The sequence below is a fragment of the Schistocerca cancellata genome, chromosome 3 (assembly GCF_023864275.1).
Source record: "Schistocerca cancellata isolate TAMUIC-IGC-003103 chromosome 3, iqSchCanc2.1, whole genome shotgun sequence".
Lineage (NCBI taxonomy): Eukaryota > Metazoa > Arthropoda > Insecta > Orthoptera > Acrididae > Schistocerca > Schistocerca cancellata.
This window is the reverse complement of record NC_064628.1, coordinates 512,177,353-512,192,700: the sequence shown is the minus strand read 5'-3', so window position 1 is coordinate 512,192,700 and position 15,348 is coordinate 512,177,353. Positions and strand designations below refer to the sequence as shown.

Here is a 15,348-nt window from a genome sequence, read left to right as displayed (position 1 = left end):
ACTGCAGAGTGAAATTCAGTAGACATACAGATGAAATATATGTACCAATAAGTGAAAATATGTTAAATATAAGTGAAATACATTTCCTACATGCATATGCATGCAAAGCCACAGGTAAAAGCTCATCCTTAATCCATGAATGATTTCAATCAAATTTGGTACACATATTAGTTACAACCTGGAAAGAAATACAGCAGGGGTAAGAACCACCATCCTCCTATTGGGGTGAGCATGATAACATGGAGAGAGAAGGGGGAGGATGAGATGGACAGATAGCAAGTGGGAAGAAGGAGATAGCACAAATAGGAGGAGCAAGACTGGGATAGGGGAGGGAAAAATAATGGAGAACAAAGAGAGGAGGAGATGAACAGAGAAAAGAACGATGAAGAGATGGACAAAGACAGGAAGAGGAAGAGATACACAAAGAGAGGGGAGGAGGAAATGAACAGACAGAAGGGGAGGGGGGGAGAGAGAGAGAGAGAGAGAGAGAGAGAGAGAGAGAGAGAGGAGGAGGAGGTGGAGGAGGAGATTACTGCTCATAACTGAACACAGCAAGGTGGAAGCAAAGGAAATGCATCTTCAGGATTATGTTGCAGCCCAATGACATTATAAGCAGGAATGAGTTGGTCAACAAAGTCTTGCACGGCTGTCCCAGTCACACAGATAATAGCAATACTTAGTGTAACATCCTTTAAAACCCAATAGAATTGCAGTGACTTTGAAATCCTCACACACCAGCCATTCATGCGTATTTTAATTAACACAGTTTACAATGGATTTCAACATGGTATAGCTCTCTTTAATTAACGCAGCATAAGCATCTGGGAGGGATGGTTTCATTACTATTGCATGATGGTATAGCCTTCTGGCTTGTTTTTGAGCCATCTATATGGAGTCTCCACTTGTCTGGTTTGTATGTAATTTTCAGATCTTACAACAAATGATTTACGTCACTGCAGAATGTAATGTCGCCTTCAAAACTGAAATGGGACTCAAGTTTTTTCTGGTGCTCTCGAAATACAGACACACATACTGTGTCAGTGAGGAGATTCCACTGCTGCAGTTGTGAAACCAAGATTTTGTCCTTATGCTTTGGAAGTTCTAAATCCCTCAGGATTGCTGACTTCACACTGTGATGTTTTGTGGTTCTCCAGATGATGATGTTGGTGTAAATGTAGGATCAGTTTCACTGGAGGATGATTGTACTTTTTTGGGTGTATGTGTCAGTTCAGCATCGTCACTACCACTGCTTGATGGTAGTATATGTGGGAGACCAATGACCAGCAATCCTTCACTATAAGCCATAGGGTGAATGACACATAGGATGTCAAGGTATTGAATATTCCTCTTCCTCTTGGTATTTACTCCTTTCCCCAAGGGAGGTACCATACAAAAACAGAAATCTGTCACATTATTTGTAGGTTGATGGCAAATAGCAGGCACATAAAATTTCATGGCCACGTTTTTAACATGCATTCAGTGTAGACAAACAAGTGCAGAGCCCATGATTTCTCTTGGTCTCCAATTTGACTCCCACAATAAAAGGCATATGATTGTTTCTCTGCATCAGTCAATGGTTGCTTTTTTGAACCACAAATTACAGTTGTAACAAAAGTTATTAGGCTTGTTACTACAGGTGAAGGGCATTTTTGTGAAAGTGGATATGTGCACAATAATATAATTCTTCAGTTTAAACACTTCACCTGACATACACACTCATTGCCAGCTGCTATGGCACTCATTCCAATAACAAGTGAACTAAAACAGCACAATAGCATGCTGCAATGACAAATGACAGTTAAAACTGAGTCTGGTTTCTATAGTTGATAAAGTTCACATGACTGGATGGTGTGCACATGGGTCATGGTGTAAAGCAGTTTCGCCAAGTTGTACTGGAAGCATCCACCTCACTCACTTACGACAGAGGAACTTTTCTCACAATGCATTTGCACACAGCTCTTACAATGCTCCATAAACAAGGCTGTGAGACATAAATATCTTATCTAATTATAACCCTGAGCTAGGAGACAATTTTAACCATGATATTCATATTCAGTGCATCTAAATCTCTAAAGCACGGCTAGGTTTGTTTCTGTAAAAAATAAAAAGTGAACATTTGTGGAGTAGTGATAATGTATGTATCTATTTACATGTTGTAATTGTATTTGTTTATGACTCTGTGACTGTGTTGTATACATTTGTGTGTCAAGAACATCCATACAATTTATATTGTCTATGAATGGATAAACAAATTTAAAAAATATGTTTTCTGCAGCTTACATATTACTGGAGTGTGACATCATACCTTGGTATAGTTTTTGATCCAGTTCTATAGATTTTTTCACATTTTTGTAAACCTGGACAGCTAAAATTCTTTCTGACCTATCAATGTCAGTCCCATCAAGCTGTCTGAGCTGTGGTAAAGATGCTACAACAAACTGGCGATAGCCCTTGTAGTCAGTGCAGGGATTCCCTGTCAGATACCTGCCATAAGAGAAAATGTAAAAATAATGTCCACTCACATACAACCCTCCCCTCCCCTCCCCTAGACACATATGCATGTGCTCCACACAGCATTTGTGCATGCACTCTCCCCTCTGCCCCCCCCCCCCCCCCACACACACACACTATAATAAACAGTTGTATTAGAGATTTAACTAAAAGGTCATGTCACATCAGTTATCTCTTTTAACAGGAGCTTATATTGCCTGCAATTATCACAAATTAATACTATTCTCAAATTTGTTAGTGACGATAACTTCAAACACATTTCAGAGAAACAGCAAATTTTGTGCCAAGTTTTTCTGTTATCATAATAGACATCTCATTTTGACTTTTAATCACTTCAGTTCTAAAAGGTTACTGGTAATACTTGTAGCATATCAGATCCAAAAATTAAAAGAGAAGCAGCAAGCTCAGTTTAAAGTTTTTTATATACTGTTCTGCAAAATACTGCATCAGCCACAATGCAGCCACGTAATGTTGAAAGGCCTCCTTCGCAGACTACAATCGGTTTCTTTCTTTCTTTCTTTTTCTTTTCTTTCTTAAAAAAAGAAGACAATGTGGGCATGCAGTGTCCAACATCCTTACGATGACCAGGTAACCAGCAGGGTGGCACCATTTGGTTGCAAACCTGACAATAAGACAGGTCGAAGTGACAGAACAGAATTTTGAAGTACAACAGTTCATTTTATCTGTAATCAGGGAGGATGGAATCACTATAAGTAAAATTTGTGTCAAGTACATTAGTGCCATCGATTACATTCCCCCCTAATAACTTTCTAACTATTCAGTTGACCAAAGAAAAGTTACAAAACATAATATATTAATGTGCATTGGCACCAAGTCAATTACTTGATTAAGTCTTTCTGAGCAGGAACCATAATGACATATGAAACTAAATAGATAAGTATAAAATGACAATGCAAAAGATGATGTTTTCACTGCACTGATGTGCCTTATAAACAAATAATACATCATTTACAACACATGCCTCAAGGGTGATTCATTTTACCCTAATTTATGTGATCACTAAAGCAAGGTAATTAAGTTTGCAGTTAATCTGAATAGGAAGTTTGTAAAAATAACTCATGACCATAAAACAATATCAAATGAGCAAATAAGCACAATAATAAAATACTTTAGGATGAATGTCACAAAAGTAAGCAATTCATAAGACAAATTCAAAATAATAGCTTTAATTAAAGAAAACAATCCTAAGTGAGATAGCAAAATTATAGTTTGTGACAGGAGAAAAAGAAAAGTTGTCATTAACTTTTGTACTGTAACTTGGCCAAGGCACGTGGTCAGCTAGAGTGGCTGTATGTATTCTACAACATAACTTGCATGTGAAACATCAGTATATAGTCACACTCATTATTAGAATAGCAAGCAGGATGTAAGTAACTATGGCAACCGTTACGTTAAGCAAAATATGGTTGAATGCTGTAATATGGGTAGCACCTGGGTCTAATGATTTTTTGCACCTCCTGTGCCATCAATTAAGCCAACAACTTGAACAGCACAGTGTTGTTAGTATTTGAAAGAACTGACAAGGAAGCACGTGTACTGAGAGAGAATTTAAATTCCAGAAACAATTATAGGAATGGTTTGATAGTGTCAGTCAGACTTACTTTCAAGTGTGCAGAGAACCAAAATTCAGGTCCCAGTATATAGCAACTGAATGCTTTGAATAGAAGTCCATTACTTGGTACGTTTGTGGAGTGAAATTCTGACTGGAACATACAATTGAAACCAGAAGAGAGTATGGGATGGCATATAACTAGCTGATTCTTATGCCATGGTACAAAGATTCTATTAATTTGACTATCAGTTGGGGACCAGCTGAATTTGTTACGTATGAGACAAACTTTCTTCATTATGTTCCAAGAAAAAACAGAGTCTGCAAAAGGCACTGAATTGTGTTGTCAATGTCTACTTGTAGACTGGGCATGTGGAGTGGTGCTGAGTTGTGGTTCTTCAGTGGCAACTGAACAATAGGTTCTTCAGTTTGGTGGTGAGTGGAATCTTATTTCTGCAGATTCCTTCACAACAACACAACAGCCTTCTCCATGATAATGGCTTGTGCTCTTCTCTTTTGTAATGCAAGTTATCAAATTCCATAAACTTTTAATGTACCTTTGTCATACCAGACAATGGTGGAAAACATATAGCAACACTGTCTCAACGTAGCAGAATAGTGCAGATATATGACAATATCATTCAATAGTGGAGGCAGATAATAAAATATTGGAGTAATGCTATCTTTTATGTCACAATGTATCAATATCGTAATCCTTACTTATCACTATCTTCTAGAACTTTCAGAGCTGAGTGTGCCATTTCTCTGAGAGAGCACTGTCTTATAGTGTAATGACAAAAATGCCCCAATTCTAGAGGTCACATGCAGTCTTGGCATGTGCAAGAGAGTTGGTGATGGGCTCCCGCACAGACCAGTCATACACATCCATGTTGATGTTAAGTAGTAGGAAGTATTTGTTAGAAAGTGGAATTAATAGGTGAAAGTCTTATGACTATCTGTAGAAGAAACATATTTCAATAATTCAGTTATTTCATGAAAAGGTGTGAAAAGGCATGTGGGATTATTTATGAGATTTATGGTGGATACAGTGTTGTGTTTGAGAATCAGTGATTGTCATGGAGAAACATGTTAATAGTAGATTGGAAATGAAAAGGATTCTTTAAACAGTGATAATTATGCCAGTGTGAATGTGAAACAAATATAACTGTTTGGGGGCAGCACTCTGTGTGAACACTGTGTTGACAAACATCATCGCTGGTGGTCAAAAGGGACCTCGCACAGAAATCTCTTACTGTTATTCTGCCTCATGACTTTGCGAAGTTCAGATGTTTCTGATGTGTATGTTCCTTTCATTAACAAAAGTGTTTTACATTGTATCCGTGTTGTGTGAGTATTCATCATCATCCACACTTATGCACCACAGCCCTACACATATATGAATAAAACAATAAGAAGAATACCAAAAAGATGATAACTTGTATCATATGAAAATTCAGTTGAGGACACTATTAAATTACAAATAGAAAGAATGGCTGGTCACTATTTATCTTCAGGCATGAAAATTTTGAGTACTGCTGATAGGAACACTCATAAATGAAAAACAATATTTACAATCTTTTAAGAATTTATGTTCCTCTACCAGGGAGGAAAGTCCATAGGCCTTCTCCTTTATTTTTGTCTCATCTGATCTTCACATCAGGTGGCTTCCTCTCAAACTTGAGTTTGGATACTCTGCTCCTCCTTTCCAATCTTCTCCAACCAGTTATCCTTCCTCCTTGATGAGGAAAAATAAACCATACAAAAGTCTGTAGCTTCTTTTATCTACCTTTCTATTGGCAGTATTTGAAATTTTGTCTTTGAAGTTAAGTACTGGCCAGCAATTCCAGCTGCTTGTAATTTATAAGTACAAACAGTATCCAAAAAAAAGTTACTGTAATTCATGCTCTGTGATGTATAGCTTAAGAAATTAAGTTTGATGATAAGTCCATCACATGTACGCTACGGTCGCAGGTTTGAATCCTGCCTCAGGCATGGATGTGTGTGATGTCCTTAGGTTAGTTAGGTTTAAGTAGTTCTAAGTTCTAGGGGACTGATGACCTCAGTAGTTAAGTCCCATAGTGCTCAGAGCCATTTGAACCATCACATGTAACTATCAACAAAAACAAAAATAACATTCATAAATATAATACTAGAAGAATCCTGCTGTCCAGGTGACCTTGCCAGCTCACAGCAGGGTCATTGTCTATGCTGTGGGCATATATGGGCTAAGGATGATGCTGAATGATGTGCATTATTCACTCCCTTCCCAACCACTGCTTCCCTTTCATGCCTTTCCTTATCTATCTTCTAAGATAAGTCGTAGGGTCAGTACTGCCTCACGTGTTCCAAATTTTCTATGGAACCCAAACTGATCTTCTCCCAGGTCGGCTTCTACCAGTTTTTCCATTCGTCTGTAAAGAATTCGCGTTAGTATTTTGCAGCTGTGACTTATTAAACTCATAGTTCGGTAATTTTCACGTCTGTCAACACCTGCTTTCTTCAGGATTGGAATTATTACATTATTCTTGATGTCTGAAGGTGGTTCGCCTGTCTCATACATCTTGCTCACCAGATGGTAAAGTTTTGTCAGGGCTCTCTCAAGGCTGTCAGTAGTTCTAATGGAATGTTGTCTACTCCAGGGGCCTTGTTTCGACTCAGGTCTTTCAGTGCTCTGTTAAACTCTTCACGCAGTATCATATCTCCCATTTCATCTTCATCTACATCCTCTTCAATTTCCATAATATTGTCCTCAAGTACATCACCCTTGTATAGAGCCTCTATACACTCTTTCCACCTTTCTGCTTTCCCTTCTTTGCTTAGAACTGGGTTTCTGTCTGAGCTCTTGATATTCACACAAGTGGTTCTCTTTTCTCCAAAGGTCTCTTTAATTTTCCTGTCTTTCCTATCTTACCCGTAGTGAGATAAGCTTCTATATCCTTACATTTATCCTCTAACCATCCCTGCTTAGCCATTTTGCACTTCCTGTTGATCTCATTTTTGAGACGTTTGTATTCCTTTTTGCCTGCTTCATTTACTGCATTTTTATATTTTCTCCTTTCATCAATTAAATTCAATATTTCCTCTGTTACACAAGGATTTCTATTAGCCCTTGTCTTTTTACCCACTTGATCCTCTGCTACCTTCACTACTTCATCCCTCAAAGCTACCCATTCTTCTTCTACTGTATTTCTTTCCTCCATTCCTGTCAATTGTTCCCTTATTTTCTCCCTGAAACTCTGTACGACCTCCGGTTTAGTCAGTTTATCCAGGTCCCATCTCCTTAAATTCCCACCTTTTTGCAGTTCTTCAGTTTTAATCTACAGTTCAGAAACAATAGATTGTGGTCAGAGTCCACATCTGCCCCTGGAAATGTCTTACAATTTAAAACCTGGTTCCTAAATCTCTGTCTTACCATTATATATCTATCTGATACATTCTAGTATCTCCAGGCTTCTTCCATGTATACAACCTTCTTTCATGATTCTTGAACCAAGTGTTAGCTATGACAGAGTAAGGAGTAAAGCAGATTTAAGGGAAGAGAGATGAGTAATGCGATTAAGAATTAGGACATAAATCTCATCTATAGAGTTTAGAGCTCCTAGTATCTGGTGGAAGGTTCCAAATAGTCTAGTTATTATCGCAAGCACTCAGGTTCCTTGAGTCAAGAGACAGGACCTGAGTACTTGCTACCATATTTACACAAATCTAATGCACACTTTTTTTTACCATATGCAATATTCAAAACTGGGATGTGTATAAGATTCTATATCACATCACATCTGAGTACAAACTTCATTAAATTGTTGTTGGCTTATTACCGCATAGTGTGTTTGCATTAGTAGTCACGAAATGGAAGGCAACAGTAAGCCAAAAGCTTCCACAGTATTTTGAGAAAAAACTTCTAGGATTTCAATGGTATGTTATCACACTTTGGAAAGAGCAGAATTTTTTGATGGACTACATAGGCAAAGCTGATAAGACGCAAATTTTATTTGATATGCCATGTAATTACATGACTGATCAGAAGGGGGCAAAAGGTGTCACTATCAAAACATCAGGGTGTGAAAAACAGCACATTACTGTACTGTTGGTAATCACAGCAGATGGGCGCAAACTTCCCTCTTTCCTAACCTTCAAATAGTAGACAAGCCCCAAGACCCTTAAAAGTGAAAAGCTGTTCCCTGATGACATCACTGTTTAAAATCAAGAGAAGGGATGGATGACTGAAACTTTAATGCTTGACTAACTCCAAAAGTATGGAAACTCCATCCTGGTGGGCTTTCCAAACTACCATCAACATTTTGTCTTGATGCATTTTGTGGTCATGTCACTCATGACATAAAAAAGAAGATCCACAGCCTCGCCAGTAACCTTATTATTATTCCTGGAGGAATGACTTCTGCATTACAACCTATGAACATTAGTATAAATAAACCTATCAAAGGTTACATTCAGGAACAGTTCAAAAAATGGTTTTGTGAACCAAAAATACCATGAACTGATTCCAACAGGAAAAATTAAGTGTCCAGCAGACCGCATAATTGCACAAAGGGTTTTGACTACCTGGAAAACCACTGAAGTACGATTTATCATGGTGCATTTCAAATACTTTGGATGGCAGTGAAGGTGACATGTTCTGGAATGACACTGAAGATGATGGGCAAAGAGGAATGAATCAGTTTCTGATGTAAACTCTTCAGAAGATACCAGTAATGACAATATGATTGAATTATGATGAGTTACAACTGTAATTTATGGTATGTTTGTTTGCATGTCACATAGGTAATCATGTTTCGTGCTCTCTTTTTATAATCACTGTGTCACTTAACAATGGGTCACTTAAAATTGTTATTGTTTTGATAGTTTGTGTATATATCCATTGTTGTGTAAAATAAATTTAGCCCACCAATGACTTACCAACTAAAATTGGGGCATGCTTTACATTCTATGGCACATTAGATTTGCATAAATACAGTATATCACATGGGCTATTTGGATTCTCCTACCCGATACTCGTTTCCCTGAACTGCACAGATAGTAGATTGCCCTCCAACACCTCCTTGCATCCTGAGAGTCTCCTTGATTTAATCTCCCTTTCTTTTATCATCTCTAACCTAATCTCCCGGATACGTTCCTCTTCATGTATGTCTACCGTCACCATCACTACAGTTTGGACCCTCTCATCCTTGTGCCTGAATGACCTGTTCTTCCTTTTTAACCTTCCTCCCTGAGGAATGAACTTATAGTTTCCAAAGCTAGAATACTGTGAGAATTTTTACTTTCGTATGTGTCTATAGACAGTAGTACATATTTCGCCTCTTGAAGGTAGGTACTGGCCAGCAAGTCTATCTCATAATTTATGAGTTTTCTTGACTGAAATTTCCTTTGATACAACTCAGAACTCTTTCATCTCTATTGAATAATTTCTTAATGTGTAATACTACAATATGTGTGTGTGTGTGTGTGTGTGTGTGTGTGTGTGTGTGTGTGTGTGTGTGGATTGATAGAGTTAAGTATAAATTACTGTTGTTGTTACGGTCTTCAGTGCAGAGGCTGGTTTGATGCAGCTCTCCATGCTACCCTATCTTGTGCAAAGTTCTTCATAACTGAGGAGTAACTACTGCAACATACATCCTTCTGAGTCTGCTTACTGTATTCATCCCTTGGTCTCCCTCCATGAGTTTCACCCTCGTGCTTCCCTCCAATACTAAATTGGTGATCCCTTGATGCCTCAGAACATGTCCTACCAACTGATCCCTTCTAGTCAAGTTGTGCCACAAATTCCTCTTCTTCCCAGTTCTGTTCAGTACCTCCTCATTAGTTATGTGATATACTCATCTAATCTTCAGCATTCTTCTGTAGCACCACATTTCAAAAGCTTCTATTCTCTTCTTGTCTAAACCATTTATCGTAAATGTTTCACTTCCATACATGGCTATACTCCATACAAATACTTTCAGAAAGGACTTCCTGACACTTAAATCTATACTCGATGTTAACAAATTTCTCTTTTTCAGAAACACTTTCTAAGTGTCTCATTTCCTAATCTAATTCCCTCAGCACCACCTGATTTAATGCGACTACATTCCATTATCCTCACTTTTTTTCTGTTGATGTTCATCTTATATCCTCATTTCAAGACACTGTCCATTCTGTTCGACTGCTCTTCCAGGTCCTTTGCTGTCTCTGACAGAATTACAATGTCATTGGCAAACCTCCAAGTTTTTATTTCTTCTCCATGGCTTTTAATTCCTACTCCAAATTTTTCTTTTGTTCTTTCACTGCTTGCTCAATATACAGACTGAATAACATTGGGGATAGGCTACAAACCTGTCTCACTCCCTTCCCAACCATTGCTTCCCTTTCATACCTCTTGACTCTTATAACTGCCATTTGGTTTCTGTACAAACTGTAAATAACCTTTTGCTCCCTGTATTTGACACCTGCAACCTTCAGAATTTGAAAGAGAGTGTTCCAGTGAACATTGTCAAAAGCTTTCTCTAAGTGTACAAATTCTAGAAAAGTGGGTTTGCCTTTCCTTAATCTATCTTCTAAAATAAGTCATAGGGTCAGTATTGCCTCGCATGTTCCAACATTTCAACGGAATCCAAACTGATGTTCCCTGAGGTCAGCTTCTACCAGTTTTTCCATTTGTCTGTACAGAATTCGTGTCAGGATTTTGCAGCTGTAACTTATTAATCTGATAGTTTGGTAATTTTCACATCTGTTAACACCTGCTTTCTTTGGGATTAGAATTAATATATTCTTCACCATGTCAGAGGGTATTTCGACTGTCTCATACATCTTGCTCACCAGCTGGTAGAGATTTGTCATGGTTGGCTCTCCCAAGGCTATCAGTAGTTCTAATGGAATGTTGTCTACTCCCAGGGCCTTGTTTCGACTTAGATCTTTCAGTGGTCTGTCAAATTCTTCATGCAGTATCATATCTCCCATTTCATCTTCATCTATGTCCTCTTCCAGTTTGATAATATTACCCACAAGCACATCGCTCTTGTATAGGCCCTCTATGTACTCCTTCCATCTTTCTGCTTTCCCCTCTTTGTTTAGGATTCGTTCTTCATTTGAGCTCTTGATATTCATTCAGTTAGTTCTCTTTTCTCCAAAGGTCTCTTTAATTTTCCTGTAGGCTGTATCTATCTTACCCCTAGTAATATATGTCTCTACATCCTTACATTTGTCCCCTGGCCATCCCTGCTTAGCCATTTTGCACTTCCTGTCAATCTCAATTTTGAGACATTTGTATTCCTTTCTGCCTGCTTCATGTACTGCATTTTTATGTTTTCTCCTTTCATCAATTAACTTCAGTATCTCTTCTGTTACCCAAGGATGTCTACTAGCCCTTGTCTTTTTACCTACTTGATCCTTCGCTGCCTTCACTTTTTCATCTCTCAAAGATAACCATTTTTCTTCTATTGTATTTCTTTCCTCCGTTCTTGTCAATCATTCCCTAACACTCTTTCTGAAATTCTCTACAACCTCTGGGTCTTTCTGTTTATGCATGTCCCATCACCTTAAAATGCCACCTTTTTGCAGTTTCTTCAGTTTTAATCTGCAGTTCATAACCAATAAACTGTGGTCAGAGTCCACATCTGCCCCTGGATATGTCTTACAATTTAAAACCTGGTTCCTAAATATCTGTCTAACCATTATATAATCTATCTGAAATCTTCCAGTGTCTCCAGGCCTCTTCCACATATACAACCTTCTGTCATGATTCTTAAACCTCTATTATTAAGTTATGCTCTGTGTAAAATTCTACCAGGTGGCTTCCTCTTTTATTTCTTACCCCCAATCCATATTCACCTACTACTTTTCCTTCTCTTCCTTTTCCTACTATCAAATTCCAATCCCCCATGACTATTTAATTTTTGTCTCCCTTCACTATCTGAATAATTTCTTTTATTTCATCATAGATTTCTTCAATCTCTTCATCATCTGCGGAGCTAGTTAGCATATAAATTTGTACTACTGTGGTACGCGTGAGCATCTTATCTATCTTGCCTACAATAATGCATTCACTATGCTGTTTGTAGTAGCTTACTCACGCTCCTATTTTTTATTCATTATTAATCCTACTCCTGAGTTACCCCTATTCGATTTTGTATTTATAACCCTGTATTCACCTGACCAGAAGTCCTGTTTCTCCTGCCACCAAACTTCACTAATTCCCACTATATCTAACTTTAACCTATCCATTTATCTTTTTAAATTTTCTAGCCTACCTGCCCGATTAAGGGATCTGACATTCCACGCTCCGATCCGTAAAATGTCAGTTTTCTTCTCCTAATAATGATGTCCTCCTGAGTAGTCCCTACCCAGAGATCTGAATGGGAGACTATTTTACCTCTGGAATATTTTACCCAAGAGGATGCTATCATCATTTAACCATACAGTAAAGCTGAGTGCCCTCAAGAAAAATTACGGCTGTAGTTTCCCCTTGCTTTCAGCTGTTCGCACTACCAGCACGGCAAGGCTGTTTTGGTTAATGTTACAAAGCCAGATCAATCAATCATCCAGACTGATGCCCCTGCAACAACTGAAAAGGCTGTTGCCCCTCTTCAGGAACCACATGTTTGTCTGGTCTCTCAACAGGTACCCCATCGTTGTGGTTGCACCTACGGTACGGCTATCTGTATCGCTGAGGTAAGCAAGCCTCCCCACCAACTTCAAGGTTAAAAAGGGGGGGAGGTGGTATAAATCACTATATGTCAATCTATATAACTATATATAAATCACTATTATCAAAAAATTAACATAAATCATCATCATGCAGATGGTCAGCATGTTGTCCTGCATTTCACTAACAAAGTGTATAACATATTACGATTGTAAATTAAATGACACATTCAAAACCACACTGAGTGATGAGAATTATAATCTATGGGACAGGCAACCAACTAAGAGCTGTTTTTATAGACTATGTATATTTCCTAAAGGAACATAGTGATTATTTAGTTACTGACTTCTAGTGAATGTGTACATTACCTAGACCAGTAATTTCTGCCAGTGTTTACTTTGATAAAGTCTTATCTTGTAAGTATTAAGTCTTTGAATAAGATCCTGAACATGGGCTTTCCACGACAACTTACTATCTATCTGAACACCTAGGAATTTGAACTGTTCAGTTTCACTAATCATATCCCCATTCTGTGAGATTAAAACGTCAGGTTTTGTTGAATTGTGTGTTAGAAACTGTAAAAACTGAGTCCTACACAATTCCTTACACAATTCCAAAAACTAAAGTTTTTTAACTATTTTTTCATTCCAAAACTGAGCCACGGATTCCAAGAGAGATGTTCAAAGCAAATGGCTGAAATTCTTATGATATATTCCTAAGATCCCAATCTTGAACAACCTTGAAAATTTTCTCAATATCTTTAACCATCTCCAAGTTACGGATGTTCAAAGTTACCCTACTTGTACACATAAGATACACAGATAAAATAAACACATAAAATCTGGCATGAGGAGAAAACGTACTTTATAAAGTGATCTAGCACAAATGAATTTGCTGTAAAGTATCTCCATTATCATCAGAAGGGCCCTGGGAATCCCATGTTGTAATAGTTGTTATACTGACGCACATGCAAAATATCAAGTCCACTTAAAATCCTGCCTGAAGTAAAATTAGTTTTACATTATGCCAATTTCACATATGTAAAACACCAAGATTTTACTGACCCATAAACTTCTTTTCATATGAGTGACATGCCCTGCTGCGGCAGGGAAAAGAAGGGATCCAGTGGAAAAATGTTCCTATCCAAGAACAAAGAAGGTGAATATACTCCTGTTTAAAAGAATGTGTCTGAAAAGTGGACTACCAGCTGCCTCATTCTACCTCCCTCAGCACCTTCAAAAATGTTTGCAAAAATTTTGGCATGTGGACATATTGACACCTTTTTACACTGAGAGGGAAGTAGAGAGTGACAATGGGAAAGAGACAAAAATAATAATAAGTACTAGACAATATTAGACAGTAGTTGTACAAAAAAAGGAGCGAAGAAGACTATGGCAATGTAAGAGGAAGAGAGGAACACAATTGCACTGGAATATAGTTGACACTGGCAGAACAGTCCTAGGAAAAGAGTGAAGGAGACAGCGCCAGTAGGACAGGAATAAAGAGAAGGAAGAAGTGGAAGTGGGTGAGAACCAGTGATAATGAGAGACAGAGACTATGACAATGACAATGAGGAAGAGAGAGAAAGATAGTGACAGTGAGAGGGGACAGCAACAGTGGAAAGGAATGAAAGAGATAGGAGGAGTGTGAGAGAGCGAGAAGAAGACAGTGACAGTGAGAGGACACAGTAGTAGTAGGACACAGTGAAGGAGTCTGTGGCTGTGAGACAGGGGACAGTGACAGTTGGAGAGACACAAAGAGATAATGACAATGTGTTGAGATGAATAAGTGAATGAGAATGGGACAGTGGGAGTGGATGGGTATGAGCGACTTAAGTGATGGACTAGTGGGTATGAGGAAGTTACAGTTAGGGGAGTTTGTGGGAGTGAGGGGTGAGATACAGGTTAAAAAGAGCATGAATGTTTCGCATGCCAAAATTCTTGGGTACATTTTTAAAGGTGCTAAGGAAGGTAGAATGGGGCAGCTAGTACCCCACTTTTCAGTCAGTCTTTCAAACAGTAATGTAGTTGCCTTTTTAGTGCTTGGGTAGGAGCATTTTTCTGCTGGTTGTACCTATGCACATAAAAATAAGAAGAGGACCAATTAAGTACCATACTACACAATACTATATATTGTGAGTGCCTCTCCTAACCTGTTCAGTTGTACTTATATCCAAGTGCTGGATGTATCCTTTTAATGAGTTACTATGTAAGGTGTTCGAGTGCATGGAGCTGAAGAGATCAATTGGTTTGAGATTGTAATTTAATTTTTGAGAATTTTCTGTTCCATTTCTTCTTTCTTTTCAAACAGATCACCTAATTATGACATTCTAAAAAGTCAATTAATATAATAGTACTTTGTGGTCCATGGCACTACAATAAGAATAAAAGAACTTTGTTAACAACTACTTCTTAAAATAACAATAAAAGAACTTTGTTAACAGCTACTTCTTAACTGTAAGACTGCTACAAGCAAGACTTTATTGTTGCACCTCAGGCACCGCATTGTCATGCCTCCCATCATGAATTGGTTGTTGAATGTATCAAATGCCTTTTTAGTTCCTCAATTTCGTTTTTGTCCTAGGGTGTCAGCAAGCAGCTGCATCTGGTACGGTTAGGAGTATTTATTT

The 15,348-nt window shown here is 38.1% G+C and overlaps 1 protein-coding gene across 1 annotated transcript in view; it reads right to left on the bottom strand.

Moving 5' to 3' along the window:
- LOC126176388 (dynein axonemal assembly factor 11) overlaps positions 1-15,348 on the bottom strand; it is a 189,226-nt gene that overhangs the window by 113,710 nt on the left and 60,168 nt on the right. Inside the window, exon 4 of the mRNA XM_049923546.1 lies at positions 2,306-2,484. Within this exon, the coding sequence (XP_049779503.1) occupies positions 2,306-2,484 (179 nt within the window). The remainder of the gene's footprint in view (positions 1-2,305; positions 2,485-15,348) is intronic.